Genomic DNA, 24,715 nt, shown 5'->3' on the forward strand with positions numbered 1-24,715 from the left:
AAAATTTGGGGTTAATTCACCTAGAAATATTGGTGAAATCAACGTCGCGGAGATAAAATAGCCCCTACCCTCTTTTAAGTTTATTTTATTTTTCCTCAAAGTAACATGAGCGCAAGCACATCATCCGCGTTGCAATACCCAGAAACGCGATGGGTATGTCTACGCAAGCACTGTTCTGTTGCGTATCATCTATAGTTACGCAAGATAAAATTTATACGCAAGATAAAATTGAAAATTTTATCTCGGAGATAAAATGTCATCTCAGAATACCAATTTCATTTTAAGAGATAAAATTAAATATTTTAAAGATAAAATGACCTCAGAATACCACCCCTGGTCCTTTATTATTACTATTGCTACAATTCTATTTGAATACAAATTAGATAATTCTTTCGCCATCATTAAGTTACAGGAGAGTACTGGTGTTAACATCATAGGGTCCAAGTTTCAGAAAACTCATTCATGAGTGAGAATTATACAAAATACTATCTTCATCGAGGTACGAATAATTTGTTGTTATAGCAGTTGCCATTATAGTAACTTTGCCATCGATTGTAATTACCATAGTAACAGGGCTCAGCAGCCGTTCCAAACCATGGATTCCATGGCAATTACCAATGGAATGCAGAGTTAGCATAAGAACTTTATGCAACAGCAACCTGATATTGGTTTATAAAGTCTAATGTGAGTATGCAAAGTCGTTAATTATTCGAGACTGAAAATGTGATTAAGTGGATGAACTTTTTCATTGTATATTATAGTAGAAGTATATGTAGTTTAGATATTGAAAAGTAATGAACACATAAAACTTTACATTAATATTACTATCTATTTCCATTTTTTCAGTGTCATCTGAATCAAATAATGTTGGTTCTTTTGTTTTGCAATGAGTATCCTGATGTATTTTGCTTTACATCTTACAATGTTTTATTATTATTACGGTGACTTTGGTTTGTGCAGTTAGCACTGTTCATGTAAATTCTGATGCTATCCCGTAGTTCAATGCAGTCTGTGACTTTCTTCCCTTTATGTTAATTATATTTACATTCACTTTTTTTGCAATATATTTGGCCTCTGTGTTCACACTCCTCTATGTTCGTTATAGTTGGTGTTTCACATTAGCGTGAATGCGTCTTATTTTCAAGCAGAAGTCCAGGTAAAGCACATGCCAAATGGTATGCACCTATACACACCGATGCTTATGAATAGTCTAATATCAATTTCCTTTGGAGTTCTTGAAATCAAGAATCAATGTATGATTCAATCTCTGAACTTGGTTAATATAAGTTCATACTTGAGATTTGGAAAATGTATTACATTTTAAAGTTAATAAATGTATTTTAAAACAAGAAAAAAAATTAGGGTGATGATTTTGGTTTCATAATGTTTGGTAATTCAAAAGAATACAAAGAAACTTATCAATAAAAATACAACATTTTAATAGGAAGAAGTGTCTATTAGTTTGATTAATTAATGTGAAGCAACATTCATTGAAAATAAAACCTACATACTTGGGCTCGAGTGAGGGCAGTATAGCATGTCAAACAAATTTTTGTCTGGGTTTTATGTGCCTTAGCGTTAGTCTAGAAGAAAGTTCAATCATGAATATGTATGAAGATCAATTTTATGATTCATAAAAATATATAGCATTTATGAGGTGCCGATTGTCTAGTTATTCAATGCCGCAGGATATATCTTCCCGGCTTAAGCTCCATCTGCTATAGGGGAATAGATGTGTATTCAAGGAATCAATCCTGCTAGGTACCCATTTACCTCACCTGGGTCGAGAGCAGGACAATTATCAATATCTTGCTGGGACGATGTGGCTGGGTTTTGAACCCATGATTCTCTGTTTGAAAAGCAAGGGTTAAAAAGGCATATGAAGGGATACTTTCATAGAAATGTGTTGCTTCTGTATGCTGCTATATCAGGAAAGGTACAGTCATTGCAAAATTTGCCATTATCGCCTTTATTACGAAGCTCAAACTGAATGAAACTGACCGTTGCTTTGAATTTTGACAGTAAAATCTAGACGATTGAATTTTATATGTACTCTTACACTACACCTTAGTATTATTGCCATTTTGGTTATCAGGCTTTGATCATACAATTTGGTAATAAGTGTAAGGTTATATAATTCAGGCTGAATGATGTAATTATTGAATTATTATGTGGAATGATTATCACAGAACTCCTTAAGCAATTGGTGTACATGTATATAGGTGTCTCCCCTGCCATGCATTTTATTTTTCATTCTTAATTATTGATAACTTTGGAATTACAGGGATAGAAAATGAAAGTTAATCCCCTCATGGGAGGAAATAAATAGATGTATCAAGCCAAGTCACAGATGTATTTCCCTTTGTATATCATGTTCAATTTACTTACTTTTCTTGAACCGAGTTTCAACTATCACACATGTATTAACTGAGATTATTTTACTGTCTATCCCTTCACATCAGGGGTCCCATCTTACAAAGAGTTGAGATCGATCCAATCAATCGCAACTATGGACGGCCAGCAACAACATCTACTATGCATGTTCAAAGTATTTTCTAGCTTTGACATATTCATGCATTCATTGTTTTCTTGAAAATTCACTGTGCTTCTTTGTTTACGAAGGACATTGTGCAAATTTCCTGTAGAAAAAATTATGACACTGATGGATTCCCATAGAGTTACGATGGATTGGATCAATCGTCACTCTTTGTAAGACGGGCCTTGATCAAACTCATGAATGTGGATAGTTAATGTCATAGCAGAAATAAAATGTTCATGTACTTTTTAAAAACTATGATGAAATTCTTGAGTAGTTTGATAGTTTGTCTTGGTCAGTTGTACATGTTTATATCAATATTCATATGTTGGCGTATATTTTCAGTGTATGAAGGGGAAGGTTGTCCATGCATGACGTAAAGATTTGTGGTAGAATTGCCAATGGGAGAATCTCAATAGAATGCTCATTACTTTCTTGTAGTCTGCCCAATTATTTTAGACCCAAAGGGGGGGGGGGGTAAATTGACCTCCCTCTCCAATAAAAACCATGTCTGAAATAGCCATGTCAAAACCAACTTCCTTGTATTCAAATTTTGGATAATGTTAGGCTATTTCAAATGACATGTATATACCAGTCAAACATGAAAATGAAATCGGTAACCAAATGAGATGCAAAGGATAAAGAATTTGAGGTAAAATTTCATATTTTTTTAATTCATATCTTTATCAACATATTACTACACATCATCCTTCATCCAACATCACAGGAATATTCATTTTGTGCAAAACACAACCACAGATAATAAATTTATACATGGATAACATCCAATACTTTATCATTGAACATGTAAAAAGTTTCTCTTCCACAAATAATAGATTTACAGAAAATATATTTAAATTAAAGAATGCGTAAACCCATGAGAAGACAGTAACGGTGACAGAAGTATTGAGATATGTTCAGAATATAACAGAGATAGGAATTCTTTTGTACATTTATATGTATTCATCTAATTACAGGTATAAAATCTACCACGTTTCTTCGTATATTCTAATCTTCTCAATCCTTCAGACACGATTTTTAATGTCATCAGTCGTTTCCAGGGCAATTCTACAAAGTATGTATGTCCAACCATGATCAACTACTTCATGTATAAGCATGACCTTCCTGAAATGTCTCCATTTTCTTGTTCATATCATAAAGAGTGCATTCATAATGCTTTTGAATTATGAGATTGTGGAGTGAAGTATACATGGGAAAATGGGGGAATAGAAGTCCAAATGGTTGACTACATTATGGAATTACCCATTATCTTTCAGCTGAATCTGTATAGAAGCTTATCATCACAAGGTCATTCATTATGGCATTCTTTCAGATATCCTGGTGGGGTTATTCCTATCATACTCAATTGCCATATTAAGCAACAGAAACTTAACAATTATTAACCTGCTAATGTGTTTGATTTAATAAGTGAGCTCTATTGCACTACAAGTCACAAGTCTTTAACTCACTATAACACTATAAAGCAGAGAAAAAAAGGTTCAGTGAACCAAATCAATTGATCAGTGCTTTTATATTGTAATAGTGAGTTAAAAGCATTGTGAATGGTAGTGTAGACAAATTAATCAAATATATCATATTTAAAAAGAACATTTCATTATCTTTTTTCAAATAAATTCAATACATATACATGTAGTTGTGTTATCAATATCTTCATTTAATCTGTACACCAGGTATTAAAGAATTATCATATGGATTTAATAATTACAGTGATATACAGTGTCTGCTGGCAAATTACATCCTACATTGTAGCTCATAGTCTGATGAATTGGTTCATGTTCACTGAAATTTATTTTCATTAGTGTTCATTCTGCCAATACGTGAAATAAATTGAGGATATCAGATCACAGTGATTGCCCAGTGCACAAGATGATCCACGGCATAAGGTATTCCTTTAACTATACAGTCTTGACATGGGCAGTTTGTGGATACACGCCCCGGCCATGAATGTTGAACAAGTATTCCGGGGAGTTCTCATAGACGACACTGATTCGAGCTGGGTCGATGTCACCTCTACTTATCCAACATCTCTGTCATTTCTGGAACAGCCTGCAAAAAGATGAAAAATTAATATATGTGAAATTAATGAGAAATAAAATAGAACAAATTGTTAGCACACAAAATACAGATGTGCACTAATGATTACTATGTGAAACACAAGCAACTTCCCTATGAAGAGGCTGGAGCAGTAAGTGCTAAAAATAAAGTGCTTGACTTGCCAAAATACCTATGATACAAAACTACTAAATAATTTCCTTTTGAGTCAATGAATAATTACCCCTGCTACACTGAGCCTTGAATATAGCATCCAAATAGTCAATTTTTAACTGGGCTATGGGCTAGAAGCTTCCAGCTCACACTTTGAAATGGTCCCACTCCTTTGAATATTTCTCAAGTCCACACTTGGTTCACGACTAAGCTCTCCTATATGCAGTGATAAAACTAGTATTTTTGGCCGGTGATATTCAGTAACTTTAGATTTTTATGTAAAGGGCCCTGCCTTTCAAATTTACGATTAATCCAATCAATGCAAAATATATGGAAATCTGTCAATGTCATAATTTTCAGAAATTTGCACAATATCATTTGAAAACAAAGAGAAGCACTCTAAATTGAAAAAATAGTGAATGTATGAATATACATTTCCAGAAAATATTTTGAACAAAGATTTATTCTAGATTTTGACGTTGCTGTCTTTCCATAGTTGAATTGATCAGATCAATCGTAGCTCTTTGTAAACAAAGGGAAGCATACTGAATATTTAAGAAAACTGAATGTATGAATATACATATCTAGAAAATATTTTGAACATTGATGCATTTTAGATGTTGACCTTGCTGGCTTTCCATAGTTAAGATTGATCTGATCAATCGTAACTCTTTGTAAGACGGACCCAGGTGGATGTTTCATAAAGCTGTTCGTAAAGTAACTCATGAATGGTGGAAGAAAGGGCCACAGGTCTATTGTAAAGTCGCTAGTAATTTACCAACAGCTTTATAAAACACCCAACTGGTCAGCAAATTATTGAAAGTGGTATTAGTGTCTTACCTTGAAAAGATCAGCTACGAGTCCGAGGTCAGCAACTTGGAAGATGGGTGCTTCAGGATCTTTGTTGATAGCGACGATAGTCTTGCTATCCTTCATACCAGCCAAATGTTGAATTGCACCAGAGATACCAACGGCTATGTATAGTTGCTGCAAGAAGAATGAAAGAAAGATATCATCATTTGCTTGAACAATTTCATTTTAACGAAAAGTTCTGAAAACATCTTCCCAAGACATCAATGAAATATTTTCCAGCAGGTGTATTTTCTTCCGTATTTACAGGGGCTACTTTATCCACAACATATTGCTTAAATCTGCAACATTGAATTAACTTTAATAGTGCAATGAATTGGAATTTTCCAGGGCTCCTTTTTTTAGTTTCCAGGGATCTTTTGAACATTTTCAAGGGGAAAAATCGCCCCTAGACCCCTGGATTTTTTTTCCTTTCTTCAGGGTGTGAATTGTTAAATATTGTTGAATATAAACACGAGAATGAAAGCAAAGGAAGGAACACGCAAATTGAAATGAGAATCCATTATTAACTTCTTTCCAAGGTGCCACATGGTGAAGCTCACTGAACCTATTTCAATTTTGATGAACAATATGCAACAATGCAGGGCTTTAAAGAGAAATGCCAGTTGTTGTAACGATCTCAAAATGATTCCATCAACTGTCAGGTACTTTTCCAAGCCATATTAATACACTATCCCACAAATGCTTTTCCGTGTTACTGATCTTAAAGGTATTGTTTAACTTTGTGGGCAGCAAATTTAAAAAAAAGATGAAACATGTGTACAAGTACATGTATTAGAACTAATAAACCCTGAAAACAACCATTATTGAGGATGAAAAGCTAAAACTACAAGGCAAACCCCGATTTTGTAAATAGGTGTCTTATACACGCATAAATAGTACACATAAGTGCATGGGATGAAATTAAGATGGTGTTTCCGGTCACTTTATATTTCAATTTTTGAAGCACTAAATAATTATTTTCGAACACATTTTTTTTCTGGGCTTCATTTTTGTAATATATCACAGACACAGGTGAAAAGTGTGATCTTCTAGCTCAGATTTTTTGAAAGTCAAACCAATGTTAACCAATTACTTTAAGTTTTGTCAGTTTTCAGCACAGATTTCATGATTTCACAAAGACAAATTTATGTTTATGTATCAGTCCTTGATGTATGATAATAGGGGGGCAATTAACATTGATATCAAAGAATTTCTTTTGAAATAATTGTTTGCTGCAACTACTTTCTTTTATCTTCAAATTGATCTATAAAGTCCATCAAAGGCCATGGCCATGGACGCCTTAATGATTCCATTTGAGATCTAAATCAAGTATCTCATGCATTGGGACGATACTTACTGGAGCGACGATCTTGCCAGTCTGTCCGACCTGCATGTCGTTGGGAACGAACCCGGCATCGACGGCTGCGCGGGATGCACCCACGGCTGCGTTCATCTTGTCGGCAAGGGTGTACAGGAGTTCAAAGTTGTCACCGCTCTTCATGCCCCGCCCTAGGAACAATAGAGAACAAATCACATGCAATTTACTTGTCTTACAAAATCAAAGACCAGGCAGGAGGGTGACTTACAGCCACGCTTGCAGACCATCAAGCTCAGAATCAAACACAACTTCATTGGCTGGTATTCTGCAGGGGTGTGAGTGGTCACAAATAAAAAGATCAGAAAAAAGCTGATGAGTATTGAAAAAGTCAGAAATAGAAAGAGCTCCCATAATTTTTGTATAGAGGAAAGCCAAATATAAGCTGAAATTCAGCTGAAAAACAAAACAAAAAAATCTGAAATGAGATAAAAATCTGAACTCTCACACCCCTGTATTCTGATAGCCATGGTTTAGTTAAACCTAGATTGATTGAGACCAGAATTTTATGGTGTGCCAGTTATTAATTCATTCCAAAATTGAAAATTTTTCTTATCCTGCAGCAAAAAGTTGTAAAAAAAAATTGAGTCATGAAATGGGAAGAGTGCTAGGGTAAATACAAAATATTACTAATTTTAAGAACTAATCGATACATTATAATTGCCATGAAATATGGAAGCAATATCATGAAGCCCAGCATTCCATAGAAATTTGCTTTAAAATTCTAGTGTAGACTACGCTTTAGTTACCAGAATACCACCCTTTTACTTTTACCAGGTTTCATGACTGTTGTACCCAAACTAGTAGCCTGTATCATGCTATATGTTTCAAAGTAACCTATTTTACCTATTGCCCTGACAATATTCTCCCTGACAAACATTGATTTTTAACTTGCTCTAGGCCTCATCTGCTTGCATTGCTTGCCCCTGATAATACTGCTTGGTTTATTTCAAAACTGTGCAAACATTGAAAGATTGGACAATTAATCATGGCATGTAGCATATATGTTTTCACATATTGAAACTAAGCCAAGCAAGTCCCAAAATATGCCTACTTTCTTCATTTACTACTCAATTCAATGTCTCTGTAATATCAACCCTTACCTCCAGAGATGACTGTTTCTGCACTGGTCAGTTCTGGCCGATCACTCTTGGATAATGACTGGCTGACCCATGATGATTGGTCATTCTTGGCATCACAGGCAGGGGCTAGATAAGAAAATGACCATACCACATTGACAATAAGACCAGGGCCTCTCAGATAAAGACAGTGAATAATCACCAAAGTAACAGTCTGAACACTGAATCATACTAATAACCATAATGCAAACATTGAGTTTGAGTCTGTGTCAAATTGACATAATTTACCAGGAAATTAACAAATGTAATTTAGAGGAAGTGGATTGTCAAGGAAATTCCACACATATAAAAAAAAAATTCCTTTCATTTTTAATTCTCCATTCTCCCTTTCTTGTTCTTCTGTTTTTTTAATTTCATCCTCTTCTCCTTCTCTTGTCTTTCCTTTCTTTCTTAATATCCAGCTTCTACCTTTGTTTCACCTACTTGACTCATATTCTCCCCTCCTTCCATTACTCCTATATCTTCTACACTTGCTTCCTCTCCTGCTACTTCTCCCCTTCTTTCTTCTTCCGCTACCTGTCCTGTTTCTTTAATATCTTATCCTCCCTGCCTCTCATCCACTACCTACAAGTATATCTCTTTCTCACTGTCTTACCTTGCTCTGATGCCCCTGCCCCTCCTGTGGCTTCTGCCGGTTCGAATGCCGTTCCCCTCACACTGAAGATCTTGAGGGCATCTAGAGACTTCACTGTAGCGATAGCATTGCCTGAGCAATAACAGACCAATCACAAAACATTATCAATATAATTCCAGAGTGGGATAATACTGTATAAGATATTTCAGTCTTTTTCTGATGACATTCTGGGAAGGGATTCATAAAAGGTAAAAAAGACTTGTCAAACATTTTATGTGACAAGTATTGCTTTATCCGACTACTACTATAGGAACAGTGCTTCTTAGCCTATCAAATGCAAGGAAAGTTGTCAGATCTGACAACTTGTCGGACAAAATGTTCATGAAATGCTCCTCTAAAGGACCACTCTTTCAGTCCAGTTTTGCCATTATAACTATTGTCACAAGGTCAAATACTTGGAAAGAATGAAAAAAAGATGGAAGAGACGGTGAGGAAGGGATGAAACAAAAAATATGCAGCCGAACAGAGAAAGATAATGATAGAATGAAGCATTCATAAAATGCACCTCCATTTTCCTTATACTTTGATTTTAATAGTGACCCCAAAAAAGGGAAATATTCCCATTTTTCTTGGCTCCAAAAGTTCAACACCTGAAAATTACAAACATCAGTGTGTACAATGTACATACGAGATAAGATCACTAACTTGTGAAAACAACACATTATAATTTTTAAATCTGAGTAGTTTACTCATTTAACACAACATGAGTTCGCCCCTAACCTACCTGCATAAATTGTCCTTACAAATGTGTCTGGACCCTTGACATCGATGATATCAGAGATGGGGGCGACGTCGAGCTTAGCCGCCAGCCGGGGTAGCAGTCCCTTCCCAAAGCTGGATGCACCTGCTGCAATGTGGCTGAAGTTGAATTGTTTTTGAGTGGCCAAAAGAAGCGGGGTAAGTGCTTCCGGGAGGAAACCTTTGTACTCCTCACTATCTGCAACCAAGATACGGGTTACACCGGAAACTTTGGAAAGTTCTTCTGCCACCTGTAATAAGAATAAAAACCATTAATTTGTTTATTTTTTACACCCATTTGATGATCTTGTGTTTTGTTATTCTTATTTGTAATCTGGGTCTTTGTGAAATCCTTCTACACAGAATCCATTTTGAACCTACATTCATGAGAAACATATACATAAGCAACATATATACATAACAGACAAGCTTTAAGGAAACTTAGTGGATATGACCATTTACTTACAAAACTATGACAAAATATGATTATCCATGTTTTTTTTTAACCTAAACTGACATTTGATCTTGATCAATTCAGCTGACCGTGATCAAATTATCTGAAAATTTCCTCACATACACTGCAATAACCAACACAAGATAAACCTCATGTACAGGAAATAATTTTACTTCTCAAATTTGATTATTAGCATAAATGGTTGGAGATTTCAGAAACTTTCAGCTATATTATGTACAGTCCTACGTACAAAACTGCTGTACAAAGGAAATTTTGTGTAGCAGTCACAAAAAATTGTGGAGTGCAAAGTATGATGTGATACCAAGAAAATCATTTCCTTATGTAATATGAAAAAAATATAAAGTTATAAAATTTGAGAAAAATTCTCTATTTGTGTGAGTTCATTGACCTTATTACGTAAGATAGTAAGGAGGAAAGGTGATTAAGGAAAAGGTGGGGGAGTTTGACATACAGTCTTCAGTCTAAACCTGGTATAATTGGTTTAAGTTTCAAATATGAGTCTGTACTTACAGACTACCCTTACCTTGGCACACTGGGTACCAGCAACCAGACAGGAAATCTCTCCTCCGACCTTCTTAGCAGCCGAAATGGCATTGAGGGTTATGGGTACAAGACTCTCATTGTTGTGCTCTGCCACTATCAAGGTACTATTGTGTCTCTGTAGATAGGACAACTGAAAACAAAGAAAAAGACAAAAATTGCATCATGGGATATCAGGTTGGGGATGCATGATACATAATACGGTCCTATGTTGAAGGGAATCTTTCTTGATAAATGAGGAAAATGTGCCATTGTTACTTGCTTTAAAGCACTATATTTCAGAAATTGGGGGCTATGTATGTGACTCCAGTCATGTACATGATTCCAATTCTTTAGTTTATCATCATCCAGAACAATCATACAGGAAATATCTCCAATCAAAACAAGTCAACTTGAAAAAAATATCAGTTGCTTCAGTTAGTAATGTGATGGCAGCATAACATGCATCATACATGTAGACCATGTGTTGCAGAATAAATATTACCACTACTTGTCATAGAAAAGTTTATTATATACACACCGTACCATATTAATATGTTACACTTTGAAATTAATATTGTTGATATCTACATGTAGGGAACATACTTGCCACTTTTCTTTACTCTAGAGGTAGAATCATGATTTGAAACACGTTTTGAAACATGTTTCTGCAGAATCACAGTTGCGTTTTATAAAAGGTATACATGTACATGTCTCAAAGACAAACATGAAAAGTGGGTTCATACGACAAATGTTTCTGTGGAATAAATTTCAGAAATGGTTGAAACATAAAGATGATCTGAATCACCAATAGGGGCGAGTCAAAATGTTTAAATGACTGTTAAAACACAAACATTTTCCTATTTTGACAACCATATGAATGTATAAAGAGCACACACAAAATTTCCCCAAATAGCTGAAATTTCACATCTTTTTATCAAAGAAATAGTCCTGTACAGTGCATTTTCCACATTTCCCTAAAATTATACAAATTTAGACTAACAAGTTAAATGGAAACTAGAACGGAGACCAATGAAAGACCACTGAATGACTTAAAATTGGTGAGGTCTTACAGCGGTCTTCAAGATTAATGAAATTTGTCATCTCTGTGGAATTGCTCAGAAAGACCCCTCAAAGAACTCTGAAAGTCTGAAGGAAACTTCTTGTATTACTGGTCCTAGAGTAGTCCTCTCGAGATCTTTCAATGGTCTTTCAGAGATCTTTCATGCAACAAGTGATCTTTCAGAATTTTTTCCAATGACTTTGCCTGGTCTTTCAATGATCTATCAATGATCTCTCATGAGTCTTACAGTGATCTCCGCAAAAATATTGAGAGACTGCTGAAAGATCATTGAAAGACCCTTGAAAGTTCATTGAAAGACCGCTAAAAGACTGCTGAAAGACCACTGAAAGACCATTTTTCTGTAAGACCTTTGTAAGACTGTTTTGAACCGTTTCAAAAAGTTTTGGAGCCCATGAAGACCACCAAGACCACTGAGAGATTGGTCAGGACTTGTGTAAGACCTCATTGACCATTGTAGCAATGTAGGTTCATTGAGAGACCTCTGAAAGATCAACCAGATTTCATGGTCTTTCAAAGGTCTTGACCTCTATGGAATGGGGGTTTAACCCTTATTAAACGGGGGGGGGGGGGGGGTCAATTTGACACCCCCTCGACAAAATTTCACCACTACGCCGCCATGCAAATTTTTTTTGACTGTGCAGCTCACTGATTTTTTACTTTCAAGTCTTGCGCATCTTTTGAGACCAAATTTGTGATGCCGTTACGCGGTTCCGAAATTACGCAATATTTCCAACTACAAAAATTAGGTTTCAAATGAAAGCTTCATGTAGAACATTCTTGAAAAATAAGTTTAGCAATGTCCTTGACATGTAAAAATGGAAAACAAGGTAAAAAAACATTGAAAAAGAAAAAGGCCTAGAAGAATGGTCACAATTTTTCACTTTTCAAAACAATTCTTCCAGATTGACACATTTTCTTCACAGTAATTCTTAATTTCAATGTACTTCAATTGTGGAAATAAATTCAAATTCATTGATTTGATTGTGCAAAAAAACAAAATAGAGTCTAGCAGTGAGTCTAGAAAGTCTTTCAAATATTTTTTCGGATAAAAATGAAATGAAATAGGCCTATGGATTGTTGCAGATCTTTAAACTTAAAAATTACAATTGTTTGTGGAACTTTGAAGACATTTAGACCCACTCATTCAATGAACAAGGTTAGACCAACAATATGTGAAGAATCTTAGATTGCAATCATAATTTCTTTTAAATTGTTTTATACCTAACGTTAAATAGGATGAATAGTTGTAGCACCAACTTTCTTTTTTTTTGGTGGGTGTGGACGACTTCATGACACACAACCGGTGTTTGACAGTGTCATTACCTAATGGAAATAGGTTCTATCTGGAATAAAAAGAAAAGTCATGCTTAATCCAAAATGAAATTTGTAGGTGCGTAGAAATGGACCCCCCCCCCCCTCTTCATGAAAGTTGTGCAGAAACTGAATTCTGTAGCTGTAGGACTAGGAGCTTGATTGATTCTTGAACGAGACCTCCAACGGAACATCGACTGCGGGCCGTGGCGTGGCTGCCCCGATCGACTGGTGCGGTGTGGCAGTGGCCGTGTACATAACTACATTCTCTGTGCGTAAACACGATATCAATAACCTTCGCTCATTACTTTGTGGAAATGAAAACAAACAAAAAGAACTTTAAAAATGAAATTTCATACCGTCTGTCCAATCCTCCTTGCTGGTCTACTAACAAGTCCGAACATTTTTTAAAGGTGATTTAATCAAATAACAGAACAAGAAGTGTGCCGGTAAAACGTTGGCAGGCGTAGATAGAGGTGAAAAGTTGTATAAGATTATTGCCGCCCTCTTTCGATGATAAAAGGCCAATGTATGAAAATTACAAAACGTCGTGGGGGGGGGGGGTGGGGAAGCTGGGATCGAGGATGATCTGAGGATTTGATAAAAATTGATAGACTTGTCCAACTCTTTACAGGCAAGGCCACGATTTTTATGCGGGGGGGGGGGACCAGACGACCTAAAATAAAAGACATGTCATGGCGGGTTTTTTTTAAATAGCACTTGCGGAATTACCGAAACTATTAATTATTTGTTTTTATATTTTGTTAATTTTTTTAGTAGTGTTTTTTTTGTGTCAGCAAATCTATTATTGATAGTCAGCAGGACTCTTGAAAAAAAAACCCGACCAGAAGCCTGTAAATGTGTATCTACTGAAAATGACCTTTTCTTTTGCTTTCCAGATGCAGAAATGGCGAGCTTCCTTTTGAAATGTTAGTAGTCAGAAATATTTTGACTTTAATTCAATTCTTTATTTCATCTCCACTCAAACATGAAACAAACTAATATAAATCAGGCCCCCGTCTTACAAAGAGTTCTGATTGATCCGATCAACCACAACTAGGTATGGCCCACAACGTCAACATCTAAAATGCATGCTTAGATATGATGAATATTCATACATACATCGTTGTCTTGAAAATTCGGTGCATATGTGATTCTCTTTGTTTACTAAGGATATTGTGCAAATTTCTTGTAGAAAAAGGCATGAGTATGGATTTCCATACAGTTAATAGTTGAGATCGATTGGATCAATCGTAACTCTTTGTAGCATTGATCCCAGGTATTCCTATAAATAGGAATATAGTTTCCCTTTTCTTTCTTTTTTTTAACAAGTGCACACGTATTTATATTTTCATTTGTTTGAAAGCAGGATAAAAGAGCACTGCACACTGCAGTGCCTTGCTCACGGGAACAGTAGGCCGGGAATCGAACCCCGGACCTCCTATGTATAACCAGGCGCCTTAGACCACTCGGCCACGGCACCAAGTTATTTCTTCATTCTTCAGTCTGTGCAGTGATTTAGACAGGATTGACAATGCTGTTTACGCAAAGGTTTCTGCTTGAACATCAGTGGCTTAGCTACGTGGGGGAGGGGGGGGGCTGGGGGCTCACGTGCCCCCCCCCCCAGATTTGGTGTGCCCCCCCAGGTGCCCCCTGAAAAAAAATGGCGGAGCAAAACAAAAAGGAGAAAGAAGGAAAGAAAAAAGAGAAAGAAGGGGAAAGACAGAAGGAAAAACAAGAAGAAAAAAATATGAGGAGGAAGATGAGTGAATAAAATAATGTTGGGGAAGACTTGCAAAAAGAAAATCTTTCATGTTATTAAATAAATTTTTCTTCGCGCTCGAATCGCCTGTTCGATGAGATTCATATCTTGCTCAATAGGCTGATATGGAGCTTAAAATATCAAGTTTTGATGTCAATATACAAAACATATTTCTGCTCGGACATCGAGCTTTCATTATTTTTTTCCCATTTACAAATTAAATGCACTCTGTAAAAGGTCCGTTAATATGGTCTACATAATTATTATCAACATTTTAAGCTCATGCTGCGTGGTTGCATTATTTGATTTGCCAAGTTCCTATTGTCTTCCATAGGTGCCTGAAAGTTCTCATAATATCAATTTTCAAATGTGACTGTCAAAATGATAAGGTAGCGCTGCACGCTCGCAATTTGATTGATGAGTATACCCTATATCGAATCTATACAGTGCGTATCAAAAAAAAGTTTACACTTTGAAAAACCCCTGGGAATTAAAAAATATACAACATGTGGGTAATTTTTTCACGTATATTCTTGGGTTTGGGTCTCATCTATCCAATGAAAATAAAAGTTTTGTCAGAATGTTTTACTTTAGTGAGCACTGACCATTTGTGTAAAGCTTGCTGAAATCTGTTTGCGCAGAAATGCTCGTTTTCACGATGTGTCAAGGGGAAAGGGTGAAATCAAACTTCCCTTGCAAAACATTTCTCATACATTTCCCTTGCACTTTTAGTCCATTGAAATCAAACGGATACATTCAAGCATTTTGTAACAATTTTGCCACCAAAATTGAAATTTCAACACTTAGTAAGCACAACCTTTTCCCTTTTTCTGCTAGCTGGATCTGAGGACATAACTGAATCTGAACAAAAAATTATATCAGACATCTCCAGCCTTTTTTCACTCAGATTTTACCATTGAAAGTGTGTTTACATTTCATTTTTCATTTTATACTTGTTTCTCCACACTTTTATTAAGCTTGGCAATGATTAACAAAATGAAAATCAAGCTTTAGCCATTCCATGTAAATCACAGCTCAGTGTAAAGCAAATATCGTCATGATGGCCTCGGTGTTTGGGGGAGTGGAATGGGGCGTAAAGCACTCGTCGAAGTGTCAAGAAAGGTAAAAGATATCTTCAAATCAATTTTACTAGCTAAATTTCACCTGTTGTTCATCATTAAGGTCTACTTTTATTCGCATAACAATTTCAAAGTTCTGCGCAAATCATTTTTCACTAACTTTTCAAAAGTAAGTGGTGCTCACTCAAGCGGAAATATTTTTCGACAGTTATATCGTCATTTGCTTAAATGGATCTGTACCAATGTTAAAATGTGGAAAATTCTTCAGGATATTACAAATGTATAATTTTACAGCATTTTTTCAAAGTGTAAACTTTTTTTGATACGCACTGTATAGAGGCAAACAAAAACCCTATAGCATTATAGTAAATTGTATTTACTATAATGCTACGATATTCTGTGTGTTTTTTATTCATATTGTTGTCTTTTTACTATGTTTTGGCGATCCAGCCTTACAGGTTTCTGATAACCTTCATGGAAAGCCACGCAATTTATTTTATTATCTAATCACATTATTTGATGTTCCTTTGTATTTTTATCATATTTTGCGAAATAAAGATTAAATTGAATTAAATTGAATTTCATTACATTTTATTTTAAAAATTCAGCTCGCGATTTGCGCACGCATTTATTGTTAAAATGTATTTACCATTGTAATGCGTATTCATAAGTATAAAATGCTGACATTTCTGGTTTTCAATCCTTAACAACAACTTCCACGCTGTCATTACGCATATTAGATTAACAAAATGAACATTTTCATGTATTCATAATAACTAAATTGGGTCATTTCAGAGTGGAATATCGACAAGCCTAGGAATAGGCCCAACAGGTAGATGGTCATCATTTTCAATGATGACAAAAATGTAATGTCCTCCCTGTCCTTTGTTAAAATAATAGGCAAAAATATCAGCTCGCGCTTCGCGCTCGCATCATTCATATCAAATGTTTTCAGCTCGCTAGCATTATTGATCTTCATGATTAAAAAAAGATATATTCAGAATGCCCAGATTCTACATGTTTTAGGTCTAAATCTAAAACATGCGCACGCACGTGTATTGAGATAGCCTGTTTGTTCTTGCTTAAATTATCTAGTTTCAGATCAGAATACAATAATTGTCTGCTCGCGCTACACGCTCGCATTATTAATGATACCCAATTAACCATATATTCATGATTTACAAACTATGAATAGAGTGTCCCGCTTTTAGGTCTAAAATCTTAATTTTCTTCCGCTCACGCTTCGCGCTCGCATCAATTGCTTAGTTACATACCTATCCCATTTATGATCACGAAAAGTGCTTAGAATGTCCATATTTTAAGTCGGAATGTCAAAAAGCTTTAGCTCGCGCTTCGCGCTACCATTATTGAAATATATACCGTATTCGTGGGTAGCTTTAAACAGTCCTTTATAGGTCCCTTTCCGATCATGTTAGAACATTTATTGAAAACTTCTGCTCACGCTTGGCGTTCGTAGTAATTATATGCATCTTGTTCAGGATCACAAACATTGCCCAGAATTTTAAATTTTCAGGACAAATACATGGAAGATAAAAAAATTCGCTCGCGCTTCGCGCTCGCACTTTGGGCTCATGAGATTATTTCATATTTATATTGTTTTATAAGAATAAAGCTAAGAAGTGACTGATCGGAGAAACATAAAGATAATTTTAGGCCCCACCCCATATCAGCGAAATTCGGATCCGCCCTTCTGACACATACACACACAGAAGAAGCAAGGACCCCCTGGTGCCCCAAGGAAAAAATCCTAGCTACGCCACTGTTGAACATGATAGAACAAATTACAAAGATAATATATTATGCCAAATGTACATGATTTGATTAAAATCAGCTTTGATATCTGTATCGAGGAAGCTCGGACTTTTCAGAAAATAAGGTTTATTTTCAATTGTTTATTTTCTTGTTTTTCCATGATCGATTACAAACAAATTATCATAAATTTATTGGTGGACATGATCAAAATGCTAAATCTACATGATTTGATTTAAAAAAAAATCAAGTCAAATGCGTAGCCTTATGAGGCAAAATTAAGAGGGATGCGTGATTGTCCTATTTTTCCATTCCTTTTTTTTTTAATCGAGCGACTTTTGACAGAACAAAATAAATAAAAAGATAAGTCCATGCACCCGTTTCAATGGTAGATGGTCAGTAATGTGAAATTTACTCCAGTAATCTTAGTGAAGTGAATGTGTTTTCACCTTTTAAAATTGAAATGAAGCATTATTCCATCGGTTAGGGTTTTGGGAGTCCTTAGATAAACTACCAAATTAGAAATCTAAATCTTTATTTTGTCTTTTGCGTTTTGCCACTGTCGAGGAGGGGTGGGGAGCGTTACATATCTCAGGGGGGATATGTCCCAGGGGGGATGTGCCCCCCTACTCAAAAAAGTAGGGGGGGCACAATATCAAATGTCGTTATTCCTTCTATTTTTGGTCTTTTACATCATTAAAAATTGAAATAAAACATGCATATTTTATGACGAGATGAGAGATGACCTTACTTATGGATGATGACCTTTCTTTTTGCTTGTCAAATTTGTCCCCCCACCTTTTGGGAGAGATTTCCGCCCCTGCTATTCTGATTTGTGTGTTTCATATACCTTGCATAACTCAGTAGGCTCTCTTGCAAGTTCTAAATTCTGATCTTATCCGGGATACCTACTAGTGGCATAGTTTTCTTGCAATGTTTTTGTTATAAGCAGGTGATGCAATATTTAAGTAGCTTGGGTTTAGATTGGAATTCTTAAATGGGAGGAACCCTAGTTAGATTGATAGTTGTCAGTTGAAGCATAGGAATTGGAGAGGCAAGACCTCCGAGTTCTCTCTAAGGGCAGCCACTAGCCTGCTATATAGGGTTTGGTAGCATCAGCTAGGGCGACAGGGTCGGGCGACGACACGACAGCATGTTTAGGCCGTATACATCTAGAAACAAGGCGTGGCAGTTATATTTTTCTATAGCTATGTTGCACCACATTTGTCTGTACTGGACATGGGCTGCTCCGATCTTACAAGCTTTCTTGTCACCAGTTAAACTGTAAAGGAGATTATAATCTAAAAGATCATTTGACTTGAAGCTGAGGATTATTGCAAACATTTTAAAGAATATATTCTTGTCAGTTTGATATTATCCTTAATTGTCAAAGATATTAATTGTTCTTTTTCCAAAATGGATGTTGCTTGGTATTAACTTTTGCCTGTCATAATGTAACTATAAATCAGACGTTGTTTTATGGAAATAGCATGAGGCTGAAAATTCTTGATTGATCTCTTAGTATATAAGATAGAGTATAAAGAGTATGCCTTGTTAGGAATATGTAGTTTTTATGCCTTGGTATTTTATTATCTGTAGATGGCGTTGACGTCGATGTCGACAGTATTAAAGGACAAGTTCACCCCAACCAGGCGCGGATCCAGGAGGGGGCCGAGCCGGCCCCGCCCCCCCTATTTTTTGACAACCTGCAGAAAAGAGTTTACTCTTTACCTTGATAGAAACTACGAAAAACAGAAAGAAAAGTAAGAAAGAGGTATTTTACCCATGATGTGTAATTTACAGCCTAGTAACGACCGGCCCGACCCCGAAAGGAAACAAAAAAAAGGTGAGGGGAAGAATTGGAAAATAGACTTTATATAATTTTTTTCGCTCGCGCTTCGCGCTCGCATTGCCTGTGTCATAACTTTCTTATTTTACATCAGATTTTGATGAAATTTTCAGCATAATGATCGTTTGATTTTTCTCTTTTTATTCAAATCAACATTTTTCTGGGGTGGACTTGACCTGTAAGGACGACGTTATGATGTCGATTGAGTGAAGGCGTTTCTCAATCTCAAGCATAGAGGTGTAAACCCGATGTAAACTATGATGTAAGGTCTGTACACTAGCCAAGTTGAGTCAGTCATGCAGGGCGAACGTCGAAGGACTTCGACCATGTTAGACGGTCAACGAGTTGATCTCAATGTTTTCAAGAAGTTCCTTCAGATCAGGTTCCACTATTTTGAAGAAATGAAGAGATATAACTTTTGGACTTTAACACAGTAGACTGTCTGGTTATTTTTGTATACATCAATAATTTTTTTTATAGTGATTCTTCAGGAATAATTAAAGGTTGCATTACTGGATTGTATTGCAAGTTGTGATCTCCGTTGAATTCGATGATTGATTTATATTGAATACTTTTCCATAGTTTATGTTTTGAAGTGATGTATTGTTGTTCCAAAGAACACTTTTGAAGATTGAAATTAAATTAAATTTCCTTAAACTATATATTGTCCCGATTGTTACTTTGTCTGAGTTCTGCATTTAAGAGGTTGCCGCTCGGACCGACAAGCTATCACGCCCTCCCCATGACTGTGACATATATATGTATATATGTCACAGTCATTTTGCTATTATTTACATTATGTTTGTTCTGTTGCTTATTCTATGATTTGCTTTATTTGTTTTGTTTAGCAAATAAAAACTGAAGAAGGCCAGGGCCGAAAGCTTTACAACATAGTGTACACTTTGCTTCATCCTTGATTCTACTCTACTCTTCACACATATATTGTAAAGAAATGGATGAAGAGAACAATGGTAGGCGTAGCTTAAATCAAGGTTCCCCAGAGCTATTCTACCCTTTGGAAAAATTGGTGATGCCGAAAATGTGTCTCTGCCGGGAATCGAAACCGGGCCCCCAGCTTTGAACGCCGGTGCCTTAACCACTAGACCACAGAGATGGGTTAGTGGCTAGGGTGAGCCCGATCCGATTGACCGTCAGATAGACATATTTTCGACACTATACCAATTATATTTTCCTTTGTCGGGTGAAGGTGAGTTTTGAACAATGACAAGCCGCCATGCCTCAGCTGGATCAAAGCTATTGCTTTGATACAGTACACGTATGAGAGAAGAAATACAAATGTGTCAAGCTTGTCATGTGCAACAGCTTTTTGGCAACTCTCTTTTAAAGAAATGGATGAATAGAACAATTATATATATATATATATATCTGCACTACTCGTTGTGCAGAGGGCCCCCTTACATTATATATATATGTAATATTTTTTGTTTGTTTCTGTTTGTAGCAGCCATGCAACGCGTTTTAAAACATAAATGACTGCCCTCTTAATTTAAAATTTTGATAAATCGTATATAAGCCTAAAAATCTTTCAATGACTTCCTCGAGGAGCCGATCGGCTCCTACCCCACGATACACCACACACAACCATATATTTCAATTTGAGAGACATATTTGTCATACTATGTTAGATATATTCGTTTGAATCTTTCTTGGAGGATAGGTGGCTCTCAAAAGAGCCGTTTGTCTTGGAATGATGCTTGGCAAAAGCAGCATTTACTTGGAAGCCTTTGATGTCTTCTTGGGCAGAAGAACAGCCTGGATGTTGGGGAGGACACCACCCTGTGCGATGGTGACTCCGCTGAGAAGCTTGTTCAACTCCTCGTCGTTGCGGACAGCCAGCTGCAAGTGACGGGGAATGATACGGGTCTTCTTGTTGTCGCGGGCGGCGTTGCCAGCCAACTCGAGGATTTCGGCGGCGAGGTATTCGAGCACAGCAGCCAGGTAGACGGGGGCTCCTGCTCCGACACGGGCGGCGTAGTTTCCCTTGCGAAGAAATCGGTGGACACGACCGACTGGGAACTGAAGTCCTGCACGAGCAGATCGACTCTTGGCCTTGGCGCGTGCCTTTCCGGCTCCTTTACCACGTCCAGACATTTTGATTCGTTGAGTGCGGGTTCTGATGCAAAAGCTTAAACAAGTTGAACTGGCAACTTACGGTGCGAGCTTCAAATTTATACCATTTCCCTGGATCTAAATTTACCGCCGCGCCAAACGAGTCGGACCAATCAGAGTCGCCGCTGAGGCACAACAAAGGGCATTGCATGCAGGTGCACATTCGTGAGTTTTCTGATTGTCCTCTCATGTGAGTGACAGTCTAACTGTAAAGGAGTATTGTTAGGCCATTTGAACAGTTTTACAAATCACAGTTTGTATTGAGCGCAAATCTGAGTGGAGTAAATAAACCACGTTTATAAGAATCTGACAACAGTGGTATAATTCGTATGATAGTTTTTTTTTTCGAGAGCTAGCATGTTGTACCTAAGTTATAAAAATGAAAATTAGTATCAGAAATACTCAGGAGCTTCCTTTTCATAAATTCATACTGATATATGCAGACATGTAGGCCTATAGCCCCGGTGATAGCCAACTTTCTAGAGACAGATTAATAGCCGACGTGCTGTGTCTTTCGAATAGGCCTGTGTATATACGTGCATCCAAACATATTACTAAAAAGGGCTTTGCACGTTACAAACTTCTGCTTATGAATTTAATTTGATATGCCAGAAAGAACTAAAAATGAAAGGCCCTGACAACCTGACTGATAAAAGAACATCTCTTGAACGTTTCTTGTTCTGATCAGTGAAATATCAAGAAGGTAGATCGAGAGTTTGATAAAGTAACTCTCATCTGGTCTGATCATCGAGACTACAATTGGCCAAGCTGACACGCGACGACGAGACAAATCGAAGAACCGCAACTAGACTGGGGCAAAGGTCAGTTAAGGTAAAGGTTCGTTCACATTCGATGGTTGACGTGGAGAGATGCAAGGAGAAAAGGAATCGGAGGGGATTCAGTGCTGCAGAGAGCAGAAACTGCTCGAAAATGTGTGGACGTGAATGTGTTGGTAAACTTGTTTTTGTCTTTCTCTCTTTCTTGCTCTTCCTCTACCCATATCTTTATGAAAAATAATTTTAATATAATGATTGATCTGGCTCCGGTTGCACTGAGGGTTGTATTAATATGAAAAGACGGGGTAAAGAAAACAACCGTATGAGAGCCGAAAAATAATTTTTCGCATATAAAACTTCATCAGGTAATGACTAATGTATTAATATGTTAGATATATATATATGTTTATTCAAACTAATAATCAAGAGAGTGATATAATACAAATATTAAAAAGGAATGTGAAATGATTGATTTGTAACTCCCATGGAATCAGAGCTTATGACAGGGAAGGAAACGTCGTCGACGGCAACCCAGTGCGCGCGAAGCGCAGCTACACAAAGAGGGAGAGATAGAACGAGGAGAAGACAGACACAAAAAGCAAGGGGGAAAGCGCGGGAGACATAAGAATAGAACAAAGAGGAAAGAAAAAAGGGGAATAGAAATGGAATATGATCGGGAAAAGAGAAATGAGAATTTAAATTCATCATTTCCTGATGAAGTCCAATGGAAAAAACAAAGCTTCATTCTGGATAAACATATACCGTACGGCTGCTTTATTTTACATCGCATTTTCATAATAATATAGGCCTATATTCATCTCACGCTATGGTATACATGTGTCAATAGAATGTTTCTGTTTTGTTTTAAGTTCGTTTTCATCTTGTTTTTAATTCGTAAATATAATGATGCATGAAATTCTGGTCTTATTGGTCTTCACTTACATCAAGTATTTGATATTCTCTCTGTATTATACTCATACATTTCCCCCATCCGTTCCTACTCGTTCCTAGATGTGTATTAGAATGAATATTTAACAATTTTAGATTTTTATTAGTATTCTTAAACTGATAAATAGAAAGCATTATATGGGCACGGTTTAATAATAATAATTAATTACATTATTTGTATAGCGCTTATCAGAAAGATAATTATGATCGGTAGTCGTTACACATTCACGACATTGTCATTCCAATTTATGTCTAGGCAACAATCTATTCCAAAAAGGAGTTTGCCCTCTTCCTGTGACTCAAATTTATCATTTATCTTTTTAACTTGAAAATTGTCACTACTCATAACTTAACAGGCATCAAAAGAAATGCATAACTTATATAAGCCAGGTATTTATTTGTGTAAAAACGAAACTAATTTTGGTGCATCATGCATTGGTATTGGATATTTCTTATTACATTATTTTCTTGGACGGTATAAATTGCACTGTGAATTATTAGTTCCTTGGGACAGGAACCCAAAGATTTATACTTTTCATTTAAATCAACTTGCTAATAATTGTAATAAAATCATTCTTTGAAAGGGATGACTACATTATATCAACGGGGAAGGAAAAAAAGTCTGGTTGAAACCTGTTGATCTTAATTGTTTGTCGACTCTTTTAAATGTACGTTTAAAAAAAAAGCAAAATTTCGAGTAAAATCTGAATCTTTCTTGAATTTTGGTGGCTCTGAAAAGAGCCGTTTAGAAGTAAATATGGCGCGAACCAAATTTACTTGGAGGTGGTGTATTTGGTGACGGCCTTGGTGCCCTCAGAGACGGCGTGCTTGGCCAATTCACCGGGGAGGAGGAGACGGACAGCGGTCTGGACCTCACGGCTGCTGATGGTGGACTTCTTGTTGTAGTGGGCAAGACGAGATGCCTCACCGGCGATGCGCTCGAAGACATCGTTGACGAAGCTGTTCATGATGGACATGGCACGGCTTGAGATACCAGTGTCGGGGTGAACCTGCTTCAGAACCTTGTAGATGTAGATTCCGTAGCTTTCCTTTCGGCGCCTTCTCCTCTTCTTGTCTCCACTTGGCCTGGGAGCCTTGGCCTTCTTCGATCCCTTCTTTCCAGCGGTTTGTGCTTTGGCGGGCATGTTGATTGTAGTATCGTGAAATACTGTGAGTCTGGCACGGTGGCGCTGATCGTATTTATACGCTGTGTTGGTCCGCCCGTTTCCGTATTTCCAAACCTGGCGGGATATGCAAATAAGGCGATCTTTGACCGGCACAAGCGTGCGGCATGCCGGCGCTTCTCAAAATTATCATAAATTATTATAATCACTTGCCGGGTGAACAGTGCGGTGGTTCACCCATTTTCGTATAGTAATGTATAACCAGGGACGTGAGAGGGAGACTGAAGAACCAACGTATATCGGTAAAAATGAGACTGGGTGAATATGAAAGAATATTGGATTCCTGTCCTGATAATCTTAATTTTTGTGCGATTTTTTTCAAAGAATT

The 24,715-nt window shown here is 36.7% G+C and overlaps 3 protein-coding genes across 3 annotated transcripts; all 3 read right to left on the reverse strand.

Moving 5' to 3' along the window:
* Window positions 1-853: 853 nt before the first annotated feature.
* On the reverse strand, window positions 854-13,368 carry LOC121422401 (electron transfer flavoprotein subunit alpha, mitochondrial-like). Its single transcript, XM_041617413.1, has 8 exons — window positions 13,249-13,368; window positions 10,499-10,648; window positions 9,487-9,751; window positions 8,724-8,834; window positions 8,093-8,197; window positions 6,972-7,123; window positions 5,603-5,749; window positions 854-4,603 (listed from the first exon to the last, which is right to left on the reverse strand). The coding sequence occupies exons 1-8, from the start codon at window positions 13,291-13,293 to the stop codon at window positions 4,568-4,570; spliced, it is 1,011 nt and encodes a 336-aa protein (XP_041473347.1). The 5' UTR covers window positions 13,294-13,368; the 3' UTR covers window positions 854-4,567.
* A 7,437-nt stretch (window positions 13,369-20,805) lies between these two features.
* On the reverse strand, window positions 20,806-21,598 carry LOC121422971 (late histone H2A.L3). Its single transcript, XM_041618221.1, has one exon. It carries the CDS (start codon window positions 21,459-21,461, stop codon window positions 21,081-21,083), a length of 381 nt encoding a protein of 126 aa, XP_041474155.1. The 5' UTR covers window positions 21,462-21,598; the 3' UTR covers window positions 20,806-21,080.
* A 2,312-nt stretch (window positions 21,599-23,910) lies between these two features.
* Window positions 23,911-24,455, reverse strand: LOC121422913 (late histone H2B.L3). The gene has a single exon (XM_041618155.1). It carries the CDS (start codon window positions 24,346-24,348, stop codon window positions 23,977-23,979), a length of 372 nt encoding a protein of 123 aa, XP_041474089.1. The 5' UTR covers window positions 24,349-24,455; the 3' UTR covers window positions 23,911-23,976.
* Between the last annotated feature and the right edge of the window lie 260 nt (window positions 24,456-24,715).

The sequence above is a fragment of the Lytechinus variegatus genome, chromosome 10 (assembly GCF_018143015.1).
Source record: "Lytechinus variegatus isolate NC3 chromosome 10, Lvar_3.0, whole genome shotgun sequence".
Lineage (NCBI taxonomy): Eukaryota > Metazoa > Echinodermata > Echinoidea > Temnopleuroida > Toxopneustidae > Lytechinus > Lytechinus variegatus.